The sequence below is a fragment of the Drosophila elegans genome, unplaced genomic scaffold, assembly GCF_018152505.1.
Source record: "Drosophila elegans isolate 14027-0461.03 unplaced genomic scaffold, ASM1815250v1 contig_183, whole genome shotgun sequence".
Lineage (NCBI taxonomy): Eukaryota > Metazoa > Arthropoda > Insecta > Diptera > Drosophilidae > Drosophila > Drosophila elegans.
Genome location: NW_024545550.1, coordinates 13,124,609 through 13,149,976, shown reverse-complemented (window position 1 = coordinate 13,149,976; position 25,368 = coordinate 13,124,609). Strand labels below are relative to the sequence as shown.

At 42.4% G+C, this 25,368-nt stretch overlaps 4 protein-coding genes and 1 long non-coding RNA gene across 9 annotated transcripts; 3 read left to right on the top strand and 2 right to left on the bottom strand.

The window, feature by feature from the left end:
* Positions 1–212: 212 nt before the first annotated feature.
* On the bottom strand, positions 213–4,099 carry LOC108141267 (solute carrier family 2, facilitated glucose transporter member 6). 2 transcript variants are annotated; one of them, XM_017264536.2, is made up of 4 exons: positions 3,906–4,099; positions 2,330–2,829; positions 1,659–1,967; positions 213–1,318 (listed from the first exon to the last, which is right to left on the bottom strand). In XM_017264536.2, the coding sequence occupies exons 2-4, from the start codon at positions 2,793–2,795 to the stop codon at positions 522–524; spliced, it is 1,572 nt and encodes a 523-aa protein (XP_017120025.1). In that variant the 5' UTR covers positions 2,796–2,829; positions 3,906–4,099; the 3' UTR covers positions 213–521. The 2 variants fall into 2 exon arrangements, with proteins under 2 accessions (XP_017120025.1, XP_017120024.1); XM_017264535.2 differs by having other exon boundaries at positions 3,806–4,096.
* Positions 4,100–5,349: 1,250 nt separating this feature from the next.
* Positions 5,350–13,441, top strand: LOC108141269 (protein N-terminal glutamine amidohydrolase). Its single transcript, XM_017264538.2, has 5 exons — positions 5,350–6,393; positions 9,848–10,001; positions 10,465–10,613; positions 10,675–10,799; positions 10,859–13,441. The coding sequence occupies exons 1-5, from the start codon at positions 6,335–6,337 to the stop codon at positions 10,987–10,989; spliced, it is 618 nt and encodes a 205-aa protein (XP_017120027.1). The 5' UTR covers positions 5,350–6,334; the 3' UTR covers positions 10,990–13,441.
* Positions 13,442–14,228: 787 nt separating this feature from the next.
* On the top strand, positions 14,229–17,334 carry LOC108141266. Its single transcript, XM_017264534.2, has 5 exons — positions 14,229–14,625; positions 15,535–15,648; positions 15,705–16,321; positions 16,404–16,614; positions 16,679–17,334. The coding sequence occupies exons 1-5, from the start codon at positions 14,454–14,456 to the stop codon at positions 17,305–17,307; spliced, it is 1,743 nt and encodes a 580-aa protein (XP_017120023.1). The 5' UTR covers positions 14,229–14,453; the 3' UTR covers positions 17,308–17,334.
* On the bottom strand, positions 17,327–23,611 carry LOC108141265 (glycerol-3-phosphate dehydrogenase, mitochondrial). 3 transcript variants are annotated; one of them, XM_017264530.2, is made up of 7 exons: positions 23,528–23,611; positions 21,127–21,434; positions 20,964–21,073; positions 20,780–20,892; positions 19,552–20,411; positions 18,038–18,741; positions 17,327–17,599 (listed from the first exon to the last, which is right to left on the bottom strand). In XM_017264530.2, exons 2-7 carry the CDS (start codon positions 21,383–21,385, stop codon positions 17,465–17,467), a joined length of 2,181 nt encoding a protein of 726 aa, XP_017120019.1. In that variant the 5' UTR covers positions 21,386–21,434; positions 23,528–23,611; the 3' UTR covers positions 17,327–17,464. The 3 variants fall into 3 exon arrangements, with proteins under 3 accessions (XP_017120019.1, XP_017120018.1, XP_017120022.1); XM_017264529.2 differs by lacking the exon at positions 23,528–23,611 and adding an exon at positions 22,672–22,827; XM_017264533.1 differs by lacking the exon at positions 23,528–23,611 and adding an exon at positions 22,419–22,521.
* Positions 22,859–25,311, top strand: LOC108141270. Of its 2 annotated transcripts, none has more exons than XR_001774222.2 (4): positions 22,859–22,995; positions 23,463–24,619; positions 24,987–25,088; positions 25,150–25,311. It is a non-coding gene; the product is annotated as an uncharacterized LOC108141270 (long non-coding RNA). The 2 variants fall into 2 exon arrangements; XR_005976995.1 differs by lacking the exon at positions 22,859–22,995 and having other exon boundaries at positions 23,723–23,996; positions 24,047–24,619.
* Positions 25,312–25,368: the final 57 nt, after the last annotated feature.

Below are 25,368 nucleotides of genomic sequence, written 5' to 3'. Positions count from 1 at the left end.
AAACAACAAACTTGATATGGATTACTCAACAGGTAATACAAGTTTAGTTTTAGAGAATTTAAACTATATGGTAAAATTTTATTTCAAACTTAATTTTTGATTTATATCTGTACAAACTGCTTACATTTGCTTTAAACAGAAAAGTCTTTCCAGATTATACTATTTTTATTGAATATGTTTACATACTTATAACTAAGATTGAAACAACAAACTTTATAGTTTCCTCAGAGTTTATTCGTACTTAAGGTATTTTTATCTAGTATGAATAAATGAGTTGTCATTGCTTCCATTTTTGTTAAATTGTTTTTATTGCTATTTTTAACATGCTTCTGACCAAGATTAAAAAACAAACTTATAGTTCTTAAGATTTATTTTTCTAGTCCTGTCAGGATTTTTGTTAAATTGTTTTTATTTTTGTCTTGCTGCCTTTGTTGTTATTGTCTATCACAGTACTAAGCACTCGATGGGATCTACTTAAGTAAATTATGTCTCTCCCTAAAATGCGCATCTGCCGAAGAAGATTATTCCTCAGGCTTTGGGACAAATACCTCCTTCATTTCGACCTCAGCCTCGCTCTGAGGCTTACGACTCCGTCCAGAGCGGAACTGCTCCTCGATCTCCAGGAGCGTGCGACGACGGGTTTCGGGTAGAGCCCAGTAAATGAAGATCAGGGCCAGCACAGACATGACCGCGAAGAAGTTGAAGCACGTAGACAATCCCCAATCTGCCTTGACATTGGGATAGGTTTTGAGGACCACGAACGAGATGAACATGCCCACGGCCACCGTGAGTCCCGAAGCTGGACCCCTAACCCTTTGCGGGAAGAGCTCGGAGATCATGAAGAAGGGCAGAGTGTACAGGCCCAGAGTGCTCAGCACAATGAAGCCCACAATGGCCACCACCGGTAGGTACTGAATTTGCTGAAAGCACAGAATTCGGCTGTGTCCGGCCAAAAGGAACATGCAGATGGACATGCCCAAGGTCGAGATAATACCCGCCCTACGGCGACCCCACAACTCGAGGACAAGTCCCATCGGACAGGTTGTGATCAGGCGGGCCAAGCCAATGAGCAAGGCACACATGAATGGATCTATTTCGATGCCCGCCTCCCAGGAAATTTGCGCTGCGAACACAATGACCACAAAGATGCCCGTGAGCTGCTGGAAGGCAAACAAAGTCATCAGGATGACCAGTGGCTTGTAGACCTCCGGTTGCGAAAGACTTCGCCAGAAGGACTCCTTCAACTCGGCATCCCGCTTTTGCAGCGATTTCTGCAGAGTCTGGAACTCCTCCAGCACCTGGGGATGGGTGATTTCATCTGTGGGAAAAATTCGACTTTAATTTAATTTACAACACTTAGGTACAAGCTATTTCATCAGACTAATCAATTTAAAATCGTAGCGAAAAGAATAGCACTAGCGTTGCGGGGAGCTTTTTATTTTTAAATGCAAAGCAAAAAGATAAGCGTGAATAGGTTATCACCATTTAATTGCTTGACTTGATACAAGGCGCCACTTGACTTTGATTTGTTTGCGGTCATAAAAAAATTATACTTCTGATATGGAGCGATTTACGTAGAAATATATATTCCTTATAGTTTGCTCTCGGAAGGTCAAGAAGCTCAAAGCCACTTAATCAGGAATGAGGTGACAACTTACCCGACTTATCGAAACCTCGGAAGTAGTTGAGAGATCGTTTGGCCTCCGTCACCCGCTTTTTGGCCAGCAACCAGCAGTGACTTTCGGGGAGTGGAAGGACGCAGAGCAGGGCCACCAACTGGTAGCCACAGCAGATCAGGGCAATCAGTCGGAAGTCGTCGCGGATACAGTAGCCGATGCCGTAGAGGATTGTGATGCCACCGGCCACTGAAATGGATGTTCCCAGGATCAGACTACCCCTCGTCTTGGGCACACTGATTTCGGCAGCATAAACTCCTGGCGGGGCACTGGCCAAACCCATGCCAATTCCTGAAAACATCGAAAATATTCACTAAATTGGCCAGAGTATTTGAAATTGAATACTCTGGGTTACCAAAAATATTTCTATTTATAAGGCGCATGCAACAACACCGGGCGAAAGCGCCAGCAGACTTAATTGCATTTTCAATATTTCCAATATTACAAAATACAAACAAATTAGTTAAAAATATTGACTTGATGTTTTACAAATAACAAATAAAGCAAATAACATTTGTAACTGAAATATTTTAAGTGCGCATTATATGCTTAATCATTACTCATTGATATATATTTACAAATTTTAAATACCACTTGAAGAAATGAAACCCAATATTCAAATGAAAGACATACAAAATGTTTGCAAGACTCACCTAGAATGAATCGAGATACAATGAGTTGCCAAAAGAAGGCTTCCGAGTTGCTCTGGCTGGGAGTGGCCAGTAAAATCCAGGCAAGGATAGTGAGTACATTGAGCACGATCAGGGACTTCTTCCGTCCGATCCTGTCGAGCAAGAAACCGGACAGCAAACCGCCCAGCGGAGCCGACAGCGCATTGACCGAGGCGAACCAGGAGGCCTGGGAGCTGCTCAGATGCACTGGCTCCGTGGTGTCCGTCAGCTGGTGCAGCGTGGCAGTGGGCATGGCCAGGGTCATGCCCGTCGAGAAGACGCCTATGTTGGCCAAGATGACAGCGCGAACCTGGCGCAGCACTGCCCTCGACTGTTCGCCAGGAGGAGGAGTCTTCAGCGGTCGATCCAAGCCCGAAACGATCCTGGCCTGCTTTCCATTGCTGTCCTCGCTGCCATTTTGCTGGAGGTTCCGATGCTGCTCATCCATTTCGTCGGTTGGCGGGCGAGATTTGGGCTTATCTCTGTTGGTAAAGAGGGAGAGCTTTTTAATGTTAATATTTCTGATTTGCACTTGCTGGCATTCTCACGGTGGGAAAACACTTCCTGATTTAGATAACTAACCCTAACCCTAAACGAATTGTTATGGCCCAAACTCTCTAGCAAAAGGGTAATGCAAATTTACCTCGCAAAGCCATAGTCCCAAGAAAAGTAAACAAACAATTCATCACTTTTGATTACTCATTTGTTGCTTGCCTTTTGCATATAGCTTAAGTATTATAAAGCTAGCATCAAGTATACGGTTTGCATATTTGCCTAGCTCAACTGCTTTATAACAACACAATAGATTACGGCTAGACTTGTTTCTCTCTGTAACCAAGATAATTATGAGAATCATATTTATACTAAAAACACTAACTACAGAGTTTAAATCACTAAATGACATGGGTAAACCATAACAACAAACTGCTATTAGACGTTAATTGTTTGGCCAGTATTATTATGTAAATGAGATGTCCTACGTCTTATAGTTACTCTAAATTTTGCTTTATTTTGTTAGCTTGTAGAGTAGCATATTCATGATTACAAAAACGTGGACATCATCCAATAAACTAATAAACTTGTTTCCATATTCAAGCGCAACCGGATTGTTCCTATATATGATGACTTGTTCTACAAGTGTATTTGGAGAGTCGGTGTTAACATCTAACCTTTCTTTCCTGTTTTCTTGTTTATGACTTTTATAAATGTGCCTATAAGATGGCCTTGCCATCGGCTGATCGCTAATACTCGTACTAACACATAGTATATATAGTTAGCCGATAAGAAGTGCGGCGTATGTTGACCCTGTTCTCGCGATGTCCACTGGCAACTGAAAGTGGGACTGGGCCACACAGCTGATTCTCGATTGTTTTGTTTGTGGATCGCAAGTAAGGCGCGTTGCTTTGATCAATCGATGCCAATAAAAACACTCAATTGATTCGCTTGGCAGGCACTTACTTCTGAATGGATGGGATTTGGATTTTATTTTCACCGGATTCGAGAACCTGCTGCCCAAAAATCCACGAGGCGGGTAAACAGGTTCTGTGCCGACGCTCACCAAAAAAAGGTCGTGACTTGAGACGGATCCAAGAGCTAAGTGGTAAACTACACTACTGCCAAATAAAATGCTGCAAAGCGGAGCGGATCGGATCGGATCGAAGCGAACCCGTCGACGGTAAAGCGCTGGAGCCAACTGAATGCCGCCGCTTGCCACGTTGTTGGACTCCCCAAACTATACGGATTTCATCGCCGCTCCAGCTCTCTCTCGCGTAAACTCAGACAGGCGATAAAGCGGTTTGAGTGCCAGAACCGCACTGCCATATAAGAAACGTCATCCCATCCAGTAGAGCCTATGGATTTGCGTTTTGTGTGTCATGATCGTTTTGATCGCTGATAATGGGGCTCGGACTTCTTAATTATTAAAGGGTTGATCAATGTGCATATGGATTGGGTATCTCCTCAGTTGCCAAGCTGTGAGATTTTCCCCTTATCAGTTCTTTTGTCACGCTTCATTACGCGACCTTTAAATAACAGTAATGTTAAGTTCCATTTGTCGTCGATCTGGGTGGGTGAAGTCAATCTCCCATATACTATATAGTCGCTTATCGGTTGCGCCGATTAAACCGTGGGTGTGGAGGAAGTCAACTCAAGAAGCATTTTACAATGACAGCACAGACTGCGCAGATTTATCTTATCGAATGAAAGGTATTTCGCCTTGCCTGCCGCAATATTTGTCGAGTACTGTAAAAAAGAGACAGTGTGGAGGAGTGAGACTAATTGGCTTTGCCGAAATTGCGTGCTGTCAATTGGCCATTAGCAGTTACGAGTACAAGTGATTAGATAGCGCATGATTAACGGAGGTGTTAAAGGCAAACTTTTCCTCCTACAATTAAATTAAACCGAAAAACCGTTGAATAGTTGCATACAAGTTGGCTATTGTCAGTTACCACTAAAGAATGTCATAGCCTTTAGCTTTTGTCTATTAACAATTGGCAGCATTGCCACTGAGGTGTATATTTCAGTGCTGCCCATACTGTCGATTTTAAGTTATTTTTTTTTTTATTTTAATTATTTTAGAACTAAAACATTTTACAACTTTTATTTATTTTAATTTGTTTTGTTTTGAAAAATATATCTCTACTTTAAGTAGAAAACTTGTGTTTGCTTATATATAATTAGTGTTTACGCAGTTTTCCTAATGATTATATTAAGTATGACAAATGTTTTATAAGTTTTGATTTTATTTAATATTTCTCGGATAAAACTTGGATTAAATTTTCTTCATATATAATATATATGAAATTTAATATTTTCTAACCAGCAAAGTAATAATTTTGCTTAAGCCGCCACAGTATTTAACATTAATCATTGTACTTCGAATTTAACCGCCAGTTTTTCAAATGCCGCGCGCATTTCTATTTGATTTAGTGTGAAACTTTGGAAACGCGACCTACTCAGATTTTGCGTTAGCCGCCAAACTTGTGCTGGAATTTTCGAGTGCTCCACGTGGGTCACACTGTGTGAATTCGGGAACGCGTACACAACACGGAGCGGAGTGCGCCGAGAAAAAATAAAAGCGGAAAAGCCACCACCAGAGCGTGGAAGGGAAAAGGAAAAGCTGATAGAGAGGGTCCCCAAAAAAACACACACAGCCTGCATTCCTCGCGATTCTCCAGGACACTTTTATTCGGCTGCACTTTCCTGTGGACCGAACCGCAGTACTTGAAGCCTTTGAGTAGGATAAAATTGCATGGTTTGCTGAGTGTGTTGCCCCAGGCTCTGTCACCTGGTCAGCCTGTTCGCCCCCATCCTTGTCCCGCTACCGAAAATACAAAAAAAAAAATCATCATCAGCGGGGGATGAGCGCGATTGTTTTTGGGCAGGTGAGCAGGTGTTCCCAACACAAGGAAAAAAATCGAAGCAACATGAGATAAAAGCCTCAGCGTCCTCAGCATAATTTAAATCGCACAAAAATCGAATCGAAACGAAAACGAGAAAATCGGCTCCTTCGTGAGAGAGCCCAGTGCATGTGTATGTGTGTGTGTGAGTGAGCAGCATCCTGGAAACCAGAAAACGACAGGAAAAATAACAAAAATATCAGGACATCATCGCAGCAGCATCATCCCTGGGAATGGAGACATGTCGGGATCGGGACCAGGATCAGGATTAGCCAGAACAGCATCCTCCGATGCCTCCGATACCGCATCATAGACATAGATACACACCCTGCTTTTTGTCCAGGCAGCGACGCATAATGCAGTAATTATATACCGCTCGCCTCGTGTCTCGTGCAATCCAGTCGTCCCAATCCAGTCGTCCCCAGTGACAATTAGCCCCTGGCCCCCGTCAATTCACCCGGCAATCGTCCACCCACATCAACTCCTGCCCCAAGGACACCCATAGCCATAGCCATAGCCATAACCATAGCCACAATAGGCATAGCAATAGAGGTGACGAACAGAACCACAGATCCCGAATCGCATCAAGATGACCACGGACTTTCTGTTCCCCAAGATAGCGGACTGCTCCTATGTGTCCTGTTACTGGTGAGTAACTATATTAATATATATAAATCCGTTGCGGAGTAGGGTGTACCATATCTCCTCAGAGGCAGGGACAAAAGCAACAGCTAACGTCAAACGAAAACAACAACATGGAAAACTTTTTCATTAGGCAGACGACGAAATCATTCACGCAACCTTCAGCACCTGAATATTAACACAGTGGCAGCGCAACTAATGGCTATGATATATAGGATACCTCCCAGGGGAAGTCGAAAGCTGCAGAGAATACCACTGAGCCTAATAAACCAAGCACAGTGGTCACTCGCTATGGGGAACGACTTTTAAATCAGGTTTAAATTAAGAAAGTCAAGTGGGTTAAATTTAAAATTTACCTTAGATACCAAAAGGCATTTTCGGTTGATTTAATATTTACAATATTCGACAATTATAAAAACATCAAAACTATTTCCACTGGTAAAAATCAATGACACTATTTTGTACTCGGTTTGATAATTATGGTGATTGTTTTCTCACAAATCAGACAAATCAAGCATTTTATATACTAATACAGCTACTTTCTTATTTATTTATGAAACACAAAAGATTAAACATTTAGAATAAAACAAAAATCATTTTTAAGCAAAATCCAATTTTAAAAAATAAACAATTTCTCCTCCGTATACATTGAGTTTTTAATTTATTTTCCCAGCCAAAATGCTTTAGTTTTCTATTTCTCAATTAATTTCGTTTTAGTTCATATTAGTCAGTGAACACTTTTCTGGGCCTTAAACGGCTCAACCCCTTGATGTATACGAATTCCGGCTGCCTTTCACACTTCTGTGAATGATTATCTCATGCTTGGCCAGTCCCAACTGCCGAGCGCTTCTTCTTTTAATTATGTATATTTTATTTTTGTGCGTTATCTCTTTTGGCAACAACATTCGCCACTCAGCGCAGCCATGTCCTTCGTCCTTTGCCGCCGCTTTTTGGATGATTTTCATTATGCCTCCTCCTTTCGCTCGTCGATGTGCCTCGCTTTGCATTCAAATTCGCTCATTATTCACTCACTCCTGCGAGTCCTGCGTCCCGGCATCCTTTCACCCTCCCCCCCTTTTTCCCCTCTGGCTTTCCGAGTTTGAATCCTGTTCCTGAGCATCCTGATGCGGCGCCGTTTGGCGCTGCGCAGCTCCAGAAATTAGGTCAAACGGTCATGTCTGCTAAGAAGGAAAGCGTGCCACTGTGTTGGTGTGCTCCTGCACTGGTGTGTGTGTGTGTGTCCTGTGTCTGTGTGAGTGTGGGGTAGGACGGGCCGAAGGATGGGGGTTCGTTTTTATGGCCACATGCGAGAAGCGCGTTTCGACTATAAAACAAACGACCGACAAACAACAAAAACAATCGAAAAGCAAAGCAAAAATTAAGCAAAACACATATCTAGCATACTACACTACATTTATATTCGATGTTGAAAATTACAAACTGCAGCGGTGTGTCTCTTTCCTTGGAGAACCTTTTGTTGAGATTCTTTGAATTAAGATGGCTTAGTTGGTTATCAATATTTATTTAATCAAATATTTATTATTCCAAATGTTTTTGTACATAATAGTCCGGACATCACTGATTCACCGATTGCACTGGGATGATGAAATATACTGTCATGGCGAAATAAGACTCCCACTGTGGAAGCTTTAATACAAATAAATTCCGAGAAGGCAGTATATTTTATTCAGTAACGTAAGGAATTTACAAGTATTAAAGGCATCTTTTGTACAGAGAACTTTGCTAGCAAACTGCTTAAATCGCAGAATCTTCGTTAAAAGTGGTTGAAGATCGTTTTTTCGATTTTTAATCAGAGTTTTCAATTCTATGCTGGAAGGTTAGAATGAAATTTAATAGCAAACTACCGCCTTTATTATCTTAAAAGATAATTAATTACATAAATGCTTAAATAAGTTTTATATAATAAAGGGACGCGCTTAAAAGTAATACTTTCAAAACAAAAATGACCACACCGAATCTAAAAGCACATTATGATGCCTTACTTGTATGGTATGTGCCGTAATGTCCTTGCTTTGCTGCAATATTTAAAATGCTAATTGCAAAAATGGCGGCAATGGCGGCGACGGGCTCAAAGTAATGGCAACTTGGCAGGCGGTCCCCGGAGGAATTGGCGGCGCGGACTTGTTTATCCTGGCGCGTGATATGAGTTTTATGTTCTGCCACCCACACACACGCTCACAAAAAAAAAGCGGCAAAAAATATAAAGTAAAAGGCGCAGAACATAAAAAAGTTTTTACACACGCAAAGCCCATCTACATGGCCAGATAAAATGTCGTCGCGTTCTCTGACCTCATAACGCCCAACTACCAAAACCCCCATTCAACCCGCCCAACCACCCACCACCGCCCCCTTTCTCCCGCAGGACATGTTCATTGATTAATTCGCAACTGCTCGCGCACTCACATTTGCACTCAGATTCATCTTTCCTTCCAGGAAAACTCTGGAAAACCCTCCGCTCTCGTTTTCCTCAGAATACACACCACAGCAGGCGCCATCTGTGGGTCGCGTGTTGCAGCGGTTCGCGAGTTTAAGACACTGCCTGCTGGCACTTTGGCCACTGCACTGCGAAAAACTAGCTCAGGTCTAATTTGTTGTCTTAATTTTGATTTAATGCCATGGAAATGGTAACCTACCATTTCTCCAAAAACATACATAACTCGCATTTGTCTTTCTCGAAGTATCTATAGGTCAATATGGCAATATTTTATTTCCGCTTTATGATAATCATTATAATATTGAGAATATAGAATTTTAAAACTGTTATACTTATCTAATCGAACCCAAATCAGAGAAAATCATCAGTTGCATTATCATATCGAATAAATTTTTCTTTTTGTGTGCGTTTGTGAAAGCTTCTCAAATTGGGTTTCGGATTGAACTGCCCCACCACCCAGAGAACCCACACCTTGCCGCCCATTTAAAGCAATCTCTGCCTGGCGGCATTAATAACGCCTGCTCACGATATCGCCGCGAGCCACTTTCAGTCGCGACTTTTGACCGCGCCACTTGTGTGGGCCTTGCCACCTGACTCTTGCCTCCTGCCACCCAGAAGACCACCCCGTGGAGCCCTTGTTATACCTGTTACTGTTGATGTGGCTGCTTTTGTAGTGCCACCTAGTTTAATGCCCCAGTCGCATGCACCTGAGACCGCACAAACGCCCACCCAGCCATTCTCTCAACAGCCGAGCAACAATGTGTGGCAGTAGAATTGATTGGAATTTATTCGAAAGAGCCAAAGCGTGCCGAGCAAAATCGATTATTGTAATGCCAACGAGGCGGCGGCCTGTTGCTGATAAAGGTTAGAGTGGGCTAACCCACTTGACATTTCGTGCAAGGATTAGCCTCGGACTGGAACTCAGACATTTGACTTGGGCCTAATCTTGCTCTTAAGCAGGGCATCTATTGATTGCTAAGACTCTGCTTCTGTTCTTGCATGCAGCGAGGAGAACGTGTGGAAGCTCTGCGAGCAGGTGAAGCGGACGCGGCCCGAGGAGCTGTCCAAGTGCTACGCCGTATTCGTGTCCAACGAGGGTCGCACCGTGCCCCTTTGGCGCCAGAAAGCCGGCCGCGGCGACGATCAAGTTGTGATATGGGTAAGTGTATGAACCGTAAAAGTGGGAAACATAAAACCGACTTTGAAACAACCAAACTGCTGATCGAATTTTAAAAACTTAAACCAGACTGGTTGTAAACGGTGCAGCCCTCATGTATTAAATGGGATTGAATGGTTTAAAACTAGCAATTATATTGAATTATACATATGAAGGATCTATTCGGGCTTTCATTATCCGATTCTGAGACATAAAACCGGTGCACAGTTCTGTAATTTAATCGGATTGAAAGCTTTCGAGCAGCCGCTGCACCGTTTAAAACCAGATTTAATAATAAAAGGTGCATACAAAGTATGTATTTAGAATTATATATTTGAATTATAATTTACACTTCATCTATGCCATAATTAGAAACCATACCATTTTTCGAAGCAGTTTGGTACTTTTCATAATGGGCTGCAACCCATTCCAAGTATTTGTAATATATGTTACCACATAACTTCAGGACTACCACGTCTTCTTCATGCACAATCCCTCGCTGAATCGCTGTTTGGTGTTCGATCTGGACACCACGCTGCCCTTCCCCACATACTTCCACAAGTACGTGACGGAGACATTTCGCTCCGATCTGGCCCTGCGACCGGAGCACCACAGGTGGGTATCCTGCAGGATCCTGAAAGAGAGTCAGATTGAAAGCTTCATACATTTATTATAGATTCTTCAGAGTCATACCCGCAGACACATATCTCATTGAGTTCTCGTCGGACCGGCGTCACATGCGTCGGCCGGATGGCAGTTGGATCAAGCCGCCGCCCTCATATCCACCCATTCTCTCGAATAGTAAGTGCTTGAGCTAACGATTCACAGAAACCTGACCGTTTGTTTGCCTGTTTCCGCAGCCAACATACACTGTCTGGGCGACTTCATCTGCATGAGTGCAGGAAAAGGTCCTGGAGTGGTCTACAGCCTCTCGGAATTCGTGCAGAACTTCTACAAGTCGCCCCACGTGATGGCGCAGAACAACAAGTAGAGGAGGGCTCAAGGACCCGGGGATCTGAATCCAACATCCCACTGATGCAGAACGCATCAAGCAACGCATCCACATCCAAATGCAAATACAAATCCGTATCGAAATCGAAATCGTTTTGTCGTTGTCGTTACCAGACAGTTAATTACCAATTGCATACATATACATACATACATATACACGCGAACATATAAATATATTTATGATAATGTATTTTTGTATTCAGGTTAACAAAAAATCAAGTGCAGAAGAAGGTTAAAACGCAAACGCTGGCGCCACGCAGCCTTTTGCGTTCATTTGCATTGAAATTCGATTCTAAAGAAATTATAAATCTAATTATACATTTTTTTATTGTACGTATATTGTATTGTATTCGATAAAAGCAACCACACACACATATATATATATAGAATAGCCGAGGGCAGAGATGAGATTTTTATTCGTTACTCTACTCCAAGTACTTTTTGTAACTCTAAACCTAAACCTAAACGAAATGGAAACGCACCAATTACGAGTAAAGTAAACAAAGTCGATATACATATGGATATGGATCTAACTACCACTTTGCATACTACGCTACGCTCTCGATTCTGTAATTCAATTTTTGGCTAGGCTCAAAGCTAACCCACACCTAACTCAAACTTACACTCTACTCTAAAACTAACGTTAACGTCGAATCTAAGCGAGGCGGTATAATTGCATTAAAGCTTGTTAACTTGTTTTACCGTGTTTACACTAATTACGTACTCGTACCGCAATTATAATTGTAATTCGAATATTATCTACTTTGTATACAACGGAAACCAAATCGATGATAATACTGATAATGTGTATTGTGTATGTTTGTATCTAGCTAGTTTTTGTACGGTTTGTATGCCCGAGGATCCTCAGTCGAATCCGCATTAGTAGCCGCCACTCCCTCTTTCCCAATCCGCCCATCCGACCCTCCCGATATGAAAATCCCAAAATCCGAACACCACTTAGCGTTGATTTCGATATATTTATCGTGTCGTTTCCCCGTTCGATTGATGACTTGTGACGCGCAAAGACTGATTCATTATACGCTCTACGGTAGCTGCAGCCCTAATGTCCGAAAAAAAAACCCCATCTTTCGTACCCTATCCTATCCCTTGAGTGTCCTAGACATCTTTCGATTGTTTTTTGTCCGGCTTCCAACCTTTACACTCGGATTAGTTAACGAAACTCGCATTTATTTTTGATTTACTGGTTTACATTGTTTTGGGATTTGTATAGAGAGGTTTTTACTCGACTTGTACTTGTACGGGGAATACCATATAGACATAAACGATATATAGGACATAAACGAGGATGTATAAAAATAAATGCTGTGCAAAAGTCTCAAAGTTAAACCTAAACTCTTAATTATACAACTCTAGCGAACAACCAAAACCAAAACACGAAACGTTTCTCAATGTTCTCAATGTATCTGCGATTAGATAGATACCTATACATATATTTATATTTATATTTATACGAATACCCTTGAGTTTGTATTGTGTTTTTATCGATGGCTACTATCGTTCATCGGCAATTGTTTATCGCCGGAATCGAGCACCAAGCAAGCGATTACAATTAAGTGTGTAAAAATCAATTATATATAGACACTCACATAGATAGAGCATACTTATCGTGTAACTTGGCATTTGCGCCACTCTTTTTCTCTTCCAATTTTCTACTACAAACCGAAAACATGGCATATTAACAATATTGGGCAAATAAATAGACATTTAACGGGCAGATATATATATATATATATTTAACTGTAAGCTAATCATTAAGTTTTGGCGCCAGCGCGAAATCTGCGCGTCTTTTTACTCTTTTTTACATAAGCATATATATTTAACTGAATGAATCGCAACTGAGCATAAACGCAAACACTGAGAACCCGCAGCCGACTTTGATTCAGATATTTGTACATCTGATATATCTTTACCAAAGGGAAGTTTGACCTCCGATAGCAAAAGAACAATTCAGATAAGATCAGGACAGGCTAAACCATTTCTAATCCTCCTCTTTATCCATCTGTAATCCACTTTGAACCCCGGTAGCTGCAAGTGGTTTCAAATCCAAGTCCGAATCCCTCTCCCACACATTAGTTGAGAACTAAGATTTACAACCGATTCCACGCTTTATTGGCCTACGCCTTTGTTGATCTTTTCATCTATAAATTATCCATCGTACTTTTGATTGTTATTGTAAAATATTTTTACAACTCCCTAGTATTTATACGTGCAAACATAAAACGAAACAAGCGAACAAAAAACCAAAGTCAAACGATGCAAGAAGCAAATGAAATAACATTCTATTTATGGATCATTGAATTATGATTGTTCTCTTAATTCTGCAAATGTGACGCGCTAATGGAAAATCAATATGAATACCACTTAAATTAAAAATACCGATCAATAAAATATTCTTGAAATTGCATTTTAAACATCCATGTGTCAATCCCATTGTTTTTCTCAGGATTCCCTAGACTGTGGACTTTGGGGAAGTCCCAAATTTTGTACAGCTTGTGCTGAGTACGGAGTTTCCAGAACCAAATATGTAAACATTTGGTGGAATTGTTTACCCTTTGTTTGAAAAGGAATGGTTTTCTGCTTTAAAAACATTAACTCCAGTTGCTTCGTTTTAATTTATAAAAAAATGTATTTAAATAACTAAAAAATCTAATCTAAATAAACCAAATATGATAATATTGAGAACTTTTATAACATAATAATATATATCATTTTTTTTTTTTTATTTTTCCTCTGATCTACATTATTTCAACATTTTTCACATTAGTCAACCCCCAAATTTTGATGAATTTTCTGTCACCAAAAACAAATATATAAAACATTTCTAATATTTCTATCCTATTATTAGGCACTTTTTAAATCTCTTGTCGACGACTACATACATATTTTAATAAATTATTTCTCTAACCAAAATTAAATTGTGCGTCATACAAAACTGGAACTTTAGGATCAGAACTTAAAACCAAGAGAATGTCTTAAAATAATTTTCTTTTAAATTATGAAACGTACTCTGAAATACCTTTAAAAAACTGAATCAATTTACCCTTTTTTTTTTTTTTTTTTTGCGTATATTGTTCTTGTAATGTTTGGCTGAGTTTCTATAGTACCCTTTTTAGATTGCTTTATAAAAAACTTTACGTTTAAATACAAACCATACATTTGTAAGCTTCTCATGCCATGGGTTAATTGTTTACGTTTTAGGAACGCATAAAAGTTTACAGATCTGCCAGTTTGCTCTTTTTTAACGCAAACAAAGATACTCTCTTCGGAATTCGAAATTCGAACACTGATCAGCTGGAAGTACTGAGAGTCGCAAACACGAAGAGCGAACAGTAGCTTTCCTCTCGCCAGCCGGCTCAACTGGTGGATCAGATAGCAGACGGCGGCACTCGACGACGGAAGCAATTGGGCAGCAGTAGCAGTGACATGGCAAGGAATCTGGAAGACAGCCTCATCCAGGCGAACGCAGACTACGTCAACTTCGACCGGCATCGGGAGGAGTACACCACCCACTACAATGCCCTGCGGGACAAGCTGTACACCGAATGGAAGGCAGCTGGAGTTCTGGGCAAGCTGCTCAATGGATACACACTGGGCGGTAGGTGATATGTAACCCATTCTGCATTCTCCATTTGCAATGTGCATTAGTCTGGAAGCGAGAAAGTGAGACTGCAATTGCAGCCAAGTTGCTGAGATCCGGTAAAACGGCTGCAATTTGCGCTGAGTTTATGGCGTCACTACTTAGGTGCGATAAGAAGGGAAACGCGAATCGAAATTTATACCGGAAAAGTAAAATTGGCAAAGTTTTATACTCTTTTAAGACGCAGTGGCATGTTAATATATTGCTTACATTATATAAAACCCGAGGACTAACAAAAAAATTATTATGGACAGTGATACAAGAAACTAAATTAACATTTTGTGAAAGAATGAGTATTATTATTATTGTTGAAATACATTATATAGAAAATTATAGGAAGACAAATTCAAAATATTCTTATTTTCAAAATCCAACGTTGTTACGTTTATGACGTACTGATCGTGCTTTCCTGTTACTTACGTGCTCTTGAATACAAAATATCAAAATACAAAAATCCACGAAAACAAGAAATTCTAGAAGGTTCTATTTGGAATTAAACCCCTACTAATTTTAAAAATTCCCCCCTTAGGACGCTGTACCATTAAAAGATATTGCTATTCAAAATCTACTGAACACTTACAAAAAAAATATTAATTTTGACAGTGCAAAAACAAACTAAGTTATTCTTATTTATTAAGTTATTATTATTATGATTGTCAAGTTCAAGTGATTTAAGATAGCTTAAAGCCTTGTAAAGTAAATCTTATGGCCTTGAAAGGGACTTATCAGACTTCCTTACCTAGTTCCTGGAACACACCCATAAAGTGCATCCGTAAGATAACTTATCTGAATGGCTTGCATTGGTTAGATAACATTGGGCGATTTATTGTTTGTATAGTTCCTAAACAATCATTTCTCCTGTCTTAGGTGGCTATGGCGATAACCTGAAGGTATCGATGCCAGATGAGTTTGATCTGGTGATTCACCTGGTGTTTCCCGAAAATGACAAGATCATTGTCAAGGCTGATCGCGCAAAGCCAGGTGAGGATATTGCTAGGGGATTAGTGGTATTTAAGTAACAACTCCGATTTGGACAGGCAATGTGATCCTGGACATGAGCAAGGTGATGGAAACGATCTGGAATCAGGAGCACAACAAGGCGGTCTTCGAGCTCCTAAGGAAGATAGTAAATGCCAAGAATGAGTTGCTGGAGGACAAGCTGCAGAGCTGGCTGCAGGGTGTGATGACCCAGGCCCTCAACAGGATGGGCAAACAGATCGAAGTTGGAGGCGTGGTGTCGCCCCTCTGCTACAAGAAGTGCGGCCCCGCCCACACGATCTTTGTAAAGGGGCGTTACGAGTACTCGGTGGACTTTGTCCCGGCCATCAAGCTATCGGCGGCGCAATCCGTTTTGGCCCCGGAGCAGAGAAGGCACTTTGGCAACACACCCCACTGGGATGCCATTCCCAAGCCCATGAAGCCAGCCAAAAACGACAACGTTTCCTTCAGAGCCTCGTACTACGATGCCGAGCGTAGGCTGCTCCACGGCAAGAACAACCTGAAGAATGCCATCCGACTGCTGAAGCAGCATAGGAACACCAAAAACAACATGGGGAACCTGAAGAGCTATTACATCAAGACGCTTTTCCTGTGGGAGGTGACTCGGCGGGACGACAGCTACTGGCAGAAACCCCTCAAAGAGATACTGATCGAGGTGAATGTCTGATTTTAGTTAGTTAAGTTAATTGGTTGGTTCTTCCCACAAACTTTAATATTCTCGATTATTTTCCTTCCAGATGCTGGGCAAGTTGGAAGGCACTCTCGCTTTATCTTCGGGCAAGGGCAAGTTGCTCTTCTTCTGGGACCCCAAACTGGATATGATTGCCGATCTGAGCGTTAACCAGCGAACGGACATGTTCAACTGCGTGTCCAAGAGCAAGTACACCTTCTGTCGTGGCGACGGCAACCTCACCGACGACATTAAAGACAATGTTAAGGGCTCTTTTAGTATGAAAACGAATTATATTCCCAAATCGAAACTGTAGTAACATTAGAACATTTCTTTCTTAAGGCAACGGCAAGGGCAAAGGGACAGAGAACAGGCCTTTGAATGGACAAAGCAAAACAGCGAACCAGGACTGCAAGAAAAAGGATGAAGATTGCCAAAAGGAAACCAAACCTAAAGTGAAGCCTAGTCCTGTCAAGTCAAATGAACCAAAGGGAGATAAAGTGGAATTGCCAGGCGCCAAATTGAATGCAAAACCCAATGATTCCAAGAAAACTGTGGAGGCAAAGGTGCAGCCTACTCCTGTCAAGCAAAATGCAAAGCCGAATGAACAGAAAAAGCCTGTGCAGTCCCAGACCGAAGAGAAGTCCAAGGTGCAAGCTGTGGCGGCTCCCAGTAAACCAGTTGCAAAACCCAACGAGGGCCAAACCGGAACCAAAGCCAAGGTTAAGGTCGAGCCTGTCAAACCAAATCCAAAACCGAACGAACAGAAGGCAGCCAAGGTGGTAACTCCTCCTGTTCAGCCAACCAACCAACCAAAGCAAAATCCTGCACTTAAACCGAAGCAGCCTGCAAATAACTCCAATCCAAATGGGAATGGTGCAAAGCCGAAGACCAATGTCAGCGGAGATGGTGACTCCAAGGCACAGTCACCTCCTAGTGAGAAACCAGCTGGCACTTGCCTTCTAAGCTAATTGCATCAGGGAGACGGGCTGTGAGTGAAAGAGTTTTATTAACAGCAAAATGAAAGTAAGTTTGATCTTAACCGATCGATCTTAAGCCTAATCCTTGCCTCCGCTGGCCGGGTGATGTGTGGTCGTCGTTGTTAAGTCGCTTGTGCTCCTGCAGCTCTTACAGTCCGCCTCCGGATCGGTCCACGCTGATCTTCTGCTTCAGATTGGCCGCCTCTTGCTTCTGCTCCTCCAGCTCCGCCATGCGCGCAAACCGCGAGTAGGCCACGTCGCCCGTCTTGATGGCCGACATCATCTGCAATTGGTTGGTTTTTCGATAAGTGGTGGTCATATATTATCTTTCAATTTTTAATATTTTTAATTGCTGATTTCTGTCATTAAATATTCTGATTTTATCGTAGTCATTGTGTACTTACTTAACTGTTAAGGGAATACGTTTTTCATTTATGGAGAACGAAATTAAGCTCAGCCAAAAAAAAAATTGTTGGACCTAAAGAACTTTAAGCTACGAAAGTTCTTACTAAGAAGCCATAACGAGAAAGCTATGCTTATTTCTACCAATAAATACAAAGACTTTATCGTAGCCAACGTTCACTTATCCAAATGTTAAGGCAGTTTTTGAAATTAACCAGAATATTTTGTTCAAGTTTTCAGCAAGGAGTACTAATAAAATGGAACTGCTATTGAATGGTATTTCCATGGAATGTGATTTTCTTAGATTTGCATAGCTCACCTGGAGGTACTCGTCCAGCTCCACCTGGCCGTTCATGTTGGTATCGATTTCGCGCAGGATTTCGTGAAGCTGCTCGCCGGAGACGTCGGCATCGCCGAAGCTCTTGAGGGCACGGCGGATGTCGTTGATGGAGACGTAGCCCTTCTTGTCCTTGTCGATGAGCTGGAAGCGCTTGATGTACGTCTGGATCTCCTCCTTGGACAGCTTGATGGGGATGCGCTCCTTGGAGGTGCGGTTGACCGTGTGGCCCATCTCGTTGGCCAGGAACTCGGTGGCCTTCTTGATCTGGCGCTCCTTCTCGTCCTTCGACCACTGCAGCTCCTCGCCCATGATGTCCACGATCACGGGCAGTGCCTCCTGAGCAGCCTGGACATTGAGGAAGGCCAGCCGGAGGCGACGGGCAATCATGTCCACGGCGGTGCAGGCGTACTCGCGCACTCCGTACCGGATCTCGGCGTCGATGTACGGGAACTCCGGGTGGATGCGGTTGCCGATGATGGGCCAACGCTTGCCGGTCAGCGAGGCCATCTTGGACACGGCGAAGGCGCGGTCGCCGTACGACTTGGCCAGGTGCTGGGCCACCTCGCACTCCAGCCCGAAGTCCTGCACCAGACGGATGTACATGGTCGGGGTCCAGCCCTGGCCGCCCTCGATCTTCAGGTAAGAGGTCACCGCCTCGGCGCGTTCAGGCTTTAAGTTGCAGGCTTTTAGGGGAAAAGGAGGGAATTTACAAAGATTATAGTTGGGGATCAGGTGGGGTTAAAGTAATACTCTTATGTTTAAGTTTTTAAACACGCACTCGTAACCATTTTTAACTTATATGTTTATTAATAACTGATATCTTCTATAAATCATTTGCGTTATCTTATCTCTTTTTTAATATTGGCATATTATCAGCATCATAGAAACACAGACAATTTAAAGCTGGTGTCCTAAATAAACACAAATCCTGCTTCGAATCTATTTTGATATTTACACAGGACTGTTTTCAAAGACTATTTATTTCAGGATTCGTAAATATCTCACACAATTTACAAATCAAATGTTTAAGACTCAATAATTTTAGATACACGCTACATGATTAATAAAATACACTTTGTATTTTAAAAAACAAATGTAAGTTTGTACAAAACAAACAGACGAGTGCTATATATTATTTGTATTACTTTTTTTAAGTAAATTTAATAACAGTACTCATACCTAATTATTTTTTCAAGTTCCAACCAAATAGCTGATTTGGTCGTCTTCTTATTAAATTAAAAAAAAACAGTTGTATTTTTTGATGTTAGTTAATGGTGTTCATAAGCCAAAAAAGAAAGTCGTATTAAAGGGCACTTTGATGTTTAACGTTCTATAGCTCAAGAATTTTCTTTTTTCTTTATATAGCCTTCAAAGTTTGATTTTTGATTGTCTGAAGAATTCGCGTTACGTTATAAGATAAGAAAACCCAACCTCTCAGTTGAACAAAAATGTTTACTTAATAGACTAAGATAGTAAGATCCTTCGCAACTCACCCTTGATTGCCGCATCGATGGTGTGCTCGGCCATGGCCCGGTAGGTGGTCCACTTGCCGCCGGCGATGGTGATGAGATTGGAGGGGCTGACGTGGACGATGTGGTTGCGGGCCAGCGACTGGGTGTCGTCCTTGTTGGGATCGGAGACCAGCGGGCGGATGCCGCTCCAGGCGGAGAGCACGTCGCCGCGGCGCACCTCCACGTCCGCGTTCAGATAGTTCTTGATCTCGCTGAGGATGAACTGGATCTCGTCCTCGGTGGGCGTGGGGTTGTGGGTGATCTCGCAGGGCAGGTCGGTGGTGCCGGCGATCGTCTGGCGCTGCCAGGGCAGGAAGAAGATGACGCGGCCGTCGGAGGTCGAGGGATCCAGCAGGCCCATCTGGTCGGGACTGTAGTAGCCGGGCAGCACGATGTGCACGCCGGAGCTGGGGCAGCAGATGCTCTTCACCGTAGGATTGTCCATCTTGCGGATGGAGTCCGTGAAGGGTCCGGCGGCGTTAACGATGCACTTAGCCTTCACGGTGAACTCCTTGCCGGAGATATGGTCCTTGACCTTGGCTCCGCACAGCACCTGTTTTCCGGTGCCGTCGTCCTTCTTGAGCAGCTCCTTCACCTCCACGTGGTTGCACACCGTGGCTCCGTGGCGGGCGGCCGTCAGCGCCACCGCCAGACACATCCTGGCGTCATCCTGCTGGCCATCGTAGTAGACAATGGCGCCACACAACTTGTCCTTCTTGAGCATGGGGAACAACTCAAGGGCGTCTTTTTTCGACAGGTAGTACGAGCTCTTCACATTGCGATCGCCGGCCACCAGATCGTAGGCCTTGATGCCCACCCAGTAGTAGGGCACCTGCCACCACCTGCGAAATAAGATGAATTATTTAGTTCGTTGAGTTCATTGAGCTAATAGAAGAGGTGTCACAGATTTTCTGGCAGTAAATTTACTCTACTTTTCTAAACGTGGAAAATAATTACATTTGAAAAGAGTTTTTTTACTTTCAAGTAAAAGGTTTCCTTATCGTTATTAGCAGCTATAAATATTAGCAGTCTAGTTTGTTATTTGGATTATAAAAAACAATAATTTGATTTGAATGTTTACTAGACTAAACTACTACCTACAACTTCTGGCCAATTATTTAAATGTTCAAGATTTGTAAAACCAATTGAAGGAAGTTTCTGTTGTGGATTTCTGTGAAACCTCTGGCTTAAAAACATGATTCTAATTTACGTGTAAACTGGCAGCATGATGGGCAGAGGGTGGGTCAAGTGGGGCGCCGATTCGAGCATGGTGGCGCGCTCCTGCAGCGCCTCCTTAACCATGCGGTACTGCTCAAGGTCTAGCTGAGGTGATAGATGACAATTAGCACTTTACGATAGTTACGATAGCTCTAGTTTCGAGATGGGAAACTTACGCCCAGGATGGCCTTCTGCAGATATCGCACTCCGCCGTGGATGAGCTTAGTGGAACGGGAAGAGGTGCCACTGGCAAAGTCATCCAGCTCCACCAGAGCGGTCTTCAGTCCTGTTTTTGGGAGAGTTTCTTAGAAGGGGGCTTTACTTTAAATATTTACCCACCTCTCGTAACCGAATCGAGGGCACAACCGGCCCCAGTGGCTCCTCCGCCGATGATCAGCACATCGAACTCCTCGCCGCTCATCAGGGACTTGATTTGATCCGCTCGCGGGGGCAGCGTGCGCTTCCTCTTGGGCGGTAGGGTCTGAGCATTATTAACCACATGGGGGGAGTTCCAGCGGTCCAGGGAGTAGGAGGCCAGCACGGAACCCACGCAGGCGCTGGCGGCGGTCACGCCGAACTTGAACATTCGCGAGGTCATCTCGGGGATCTCTCACGAAACTATTGAAACGATCGAGTAGTTGATTGTGCTGAAAAATGGTGCAAAACAACAACCGCAATTAGTTTTACTTATTTTTAGTGCACCCTAGCTCACAAGTATGCAATAAGAACGACAACGCTTGAGTTCTACAAATGTACATTTCAAAGTTTTTGTTTTTCTTTAATCTTAATTGTATCTTAGGATACTATTTGTATTTGTTTGCAAAGAAAAATTAATTTTTTTTTATAAATTATCCATTTGCTTTAATAGTAGATTTTTTTTGTGCCTAAATTTAATATATGTTAAATATTTTAAATAAAATGGTTTTGATTATTGTTTTATGAATTCGTTATACAAATTGTTTGTAATTAAAGCAATCTGTTATTCCTCCAACAATAATTTAATTTGTACTTTTAAATAGTTTAAACAAAACAGATATCCGCTTAAAGACAATTACCGCTGTCGATAATGCCGTGACACACTTGATTGAGAATCTTTAACTTGAAACTTGTTTTATCTACATTTGTCTCTCAGTTTTATAGGAATTTGATGATATCACAAACACCATAAAATCGGGCACTAAACAACAAATAATGCAGAGAGTGAGATGGCTCAGAGAACGCCCAAATGGCGGAGAGCTAATTATATTCCGAATTAAATTGGCACTCCCCACACATCACTGCCCCTCATCCGTGGCTACATAGTGCTCTCTATGGCTATGTAGTGCTCTCTTTATTCACAGCTGACTGAAGCTTTTGCGCAAAGCTTTTGTCCGACTTTTGGCTCTCTGGGAAGGGCGACGAGTGTTCCATTCCATTGGCACGCGAATGTGTGTTAAATCAATACTGGTACTACGGATGACCAGATGAAGATATAGAATAGTGGCGAAAGTTGGGACCCGGAACACTGGCTCTTAAACAGAACCTAATTCGCAGAGATCCAGGTTGGGCGCACTTTCTTGTAGCTCCCGCACAATTTCGATTCGAGCCAATCCAATCCAATCCAATCTTAACCGATTCAAGACCATGTTTACCTTTTGGCTTCCAGGCCGCGAGTGCCCCAGCAACAGACTGAATACGAAAGGGGAAAACACAAACCGAAATCGCCCGATTTCCGACGACCGAGAAATGAGTATGCGAATGCGAATGCGAACGGAACGTTTTTAGCGGGCGTAACACAGCGTGTGAAAATGATTACATCAGAGTTTGAGTCACTTTTCCGCTTGCCAGCCGCCTGCTGCTTCTCGCATCCGCACTCGGCCAAGGCAAATCGGTTATTGAGCTCACCTAGTGCTCTGGATTTGGACTCCGGTTCTGAATTCGATTCCGGGTGTCTTTTGGCTGCCTGGAACTGCTGGGCTGAGAACTGGGGAGCAAGATACTCCGTTCCGTCCGTTTAATTCGCCAGTCGCCGTCGCTCTGCGCAAAACTGCACTGCTCTGCACTGCCTGCAGCTTTTCTTGCCGCTCGACAAAACTTTCAGTGCAGTTCGTGGCTCGTGCTCGGCGCAGTCAGCTGTTAGGCCACGCCCCCCGCCACCACCGCCCCTCCTGGCCTAGCTAATTAGCCAACTGGCAGATCTCAAGATGCAAGCGAATGACCAGATACAAGGTATTCAACAGATTCTCGTGCTGCAGCTGGTCTTGTATTTGTACGAGATGTAGCTTTCAATTAATTTTCAAGCTAATCGAAATCTTAAGTGTCACGGTTGTATCCTTGTGTAAGATTTTTGGGTTTTAAATATTATGGGTTTATGTCTTTAGGAGATCTTAAAGAAATCCTTTCAAATTTCAGACGATTTTCTTTAAACCGAATTTCTGGTGTCATTGTTATTATAATAATTAAAATAAAAAATACTCAACATTACTTCAGCTGTCAAAAATATCTTTTGATATTTAAGGTTTTAAAGGAAAGATTGAATTATTATATTATTATTATATACATTCCATTACACTTAAAGTAATTTCATATTCATGTGGCGTTAAATAACAACAAAGCCGAAAAATTCCAAAGAACTTAATCACATAATATAAAAACCGTTGTTATTTTTATAATTTATATCACATTATATTTCGCAGAGAGTATATAACATCCACAGAGATTGCTATATGCATAAACCGCTCGCACTTTTGCCCGATTCTACCTCGTTTTTGGCACCTGCGAGATGCGCCCACGTTGTGTTCCGAGCGTGTTTATTCTGTAACTGGCGGCGCATAAGCAGCCTATCTGATATTTTTATTGTTTCGCGCTCTTCGCACATCAGATTATTCAATTATGTGGCGAGTGTGCTGATAGAATCGCGGAGCAACAACACTGGCCAACAAGGCTGTGCTTCCGTGAATTTCCACGGCGCCGCAACGACATCGAATCAGGAACTCTGCGCTGATAAGAGCCATTTCACAAGTGCCTTACGCATTTCGAGGGCACCACTGACACAGTTTATGAATGAATCATGGATACGAATGGCAGATGAGTACGAATAAATGGCGGAATATCTTGAGGAGCCTACCCACTCACGATCGGCTGGCCAGACAGAGAGCAGACGGAGCAGGAGACCCAAGTACGTCACGGCACACGAGATGGTTTGGTTTGGCTTGGCATGGGTTAGCTAGGTCAGTTTCACTTGCGCAATTGAGCAAGAACTTAACATGGCTATTTATAGGCGGCGAGACCCGCCAAACAACAGTGCGGTACTACAGACCTACAAACGACCTTGGCATTCCCAAACCTAAACGTCTGGCTAATTGTGCCGAAAGCGCAGTTATCACGCCGCCTGTAACTGATACAAAGTATCCAACGGATTGTCCGGCGGAACGAAGCGAAACGCCTACCACGCACCCACTGCGTGCCGAATGCTCCACCCACGCCGGAATATTATAATTATTTGTACAAATGGCAGCAAGACGTCGTCGTCGGAGAAATATACCCATGCTATTAACTATATACGTGCGTCGAAAAGCTCGACGGCGTCGCCAGTCGTATCTCCATCTGCCGATGTCGGCGACGACGCGTTGGCTAGCACGTGAACATTATCAGTGGACGCGGTGGAAGGCGGGGTAATTTGACTTTGCCACGACCAGAACAGCAAATCAACCAGATTGGGTTGGTTTGGCACCTGTACCGGCACCGGTGGAGGTGCCTATGGCCACCGGCGTGCCCTCCACTGAAGGTGCCACCGCCTGACCCGCAAATGTATCCAGCATAATCAGGAGAGATGCGGAGCTGGTCGACTTAAGTACTTAACTTTATCACAAATTTAAACTTTCACGATTACCTTAACAAAACGTTCCCCCATTAGTAGCTTATCACCGAAATTGTTTATCTGTCTGTTCCAAAAAGTTTGTGCATAGTCAAATTGATTACAAATTGGTATAATCAAACGTTTAGCTAATTAGATTTGCCTAATTTTAGTGGCATTCAATTATGTTATGATGTAATTGAGGTAAACTGTGGACTCTTACTTATACAAACGCGGTCTTTTCTCTCCTATTTTAATTGGGAATAGCACATTTGTTTTATTTTAATATTATTGTAGTTTACATAACTTTCTAATATTTTTTTCTATAGACTGATTTTTAAATGATCGGCTTGTTTACTTCTAGATATTACATAGAGGTTAAATTTTGGATGTACGAAAGGCACGGAAGGCCACGTGGTTAGCATAAGCCTTCTGCCAAAATAAGAACTTTATTTTTAATCAGCAGGTAAATGAACAAAAATTGTTATTAAAGAAGAACTGCGAGTCAACTGTTTTTTTTTTTTCAGAAAGGGCTATGGTCTTACATTTCACGTTGGCATATGGCATAACGCTTAAAAAATTGGACATCGACTAAGCAAATTTAGATACTCTGTTTTTAATTACCAAGTGTTTAACATATAATACGGATTTAGTCATTAAATTTAAATAAAGCGCGTATAAAATATTAATTTTTTGTAGCAATCTTTTGGGCTGCAGCTACTTTCATATGGTTTCTAAAGTGTAGC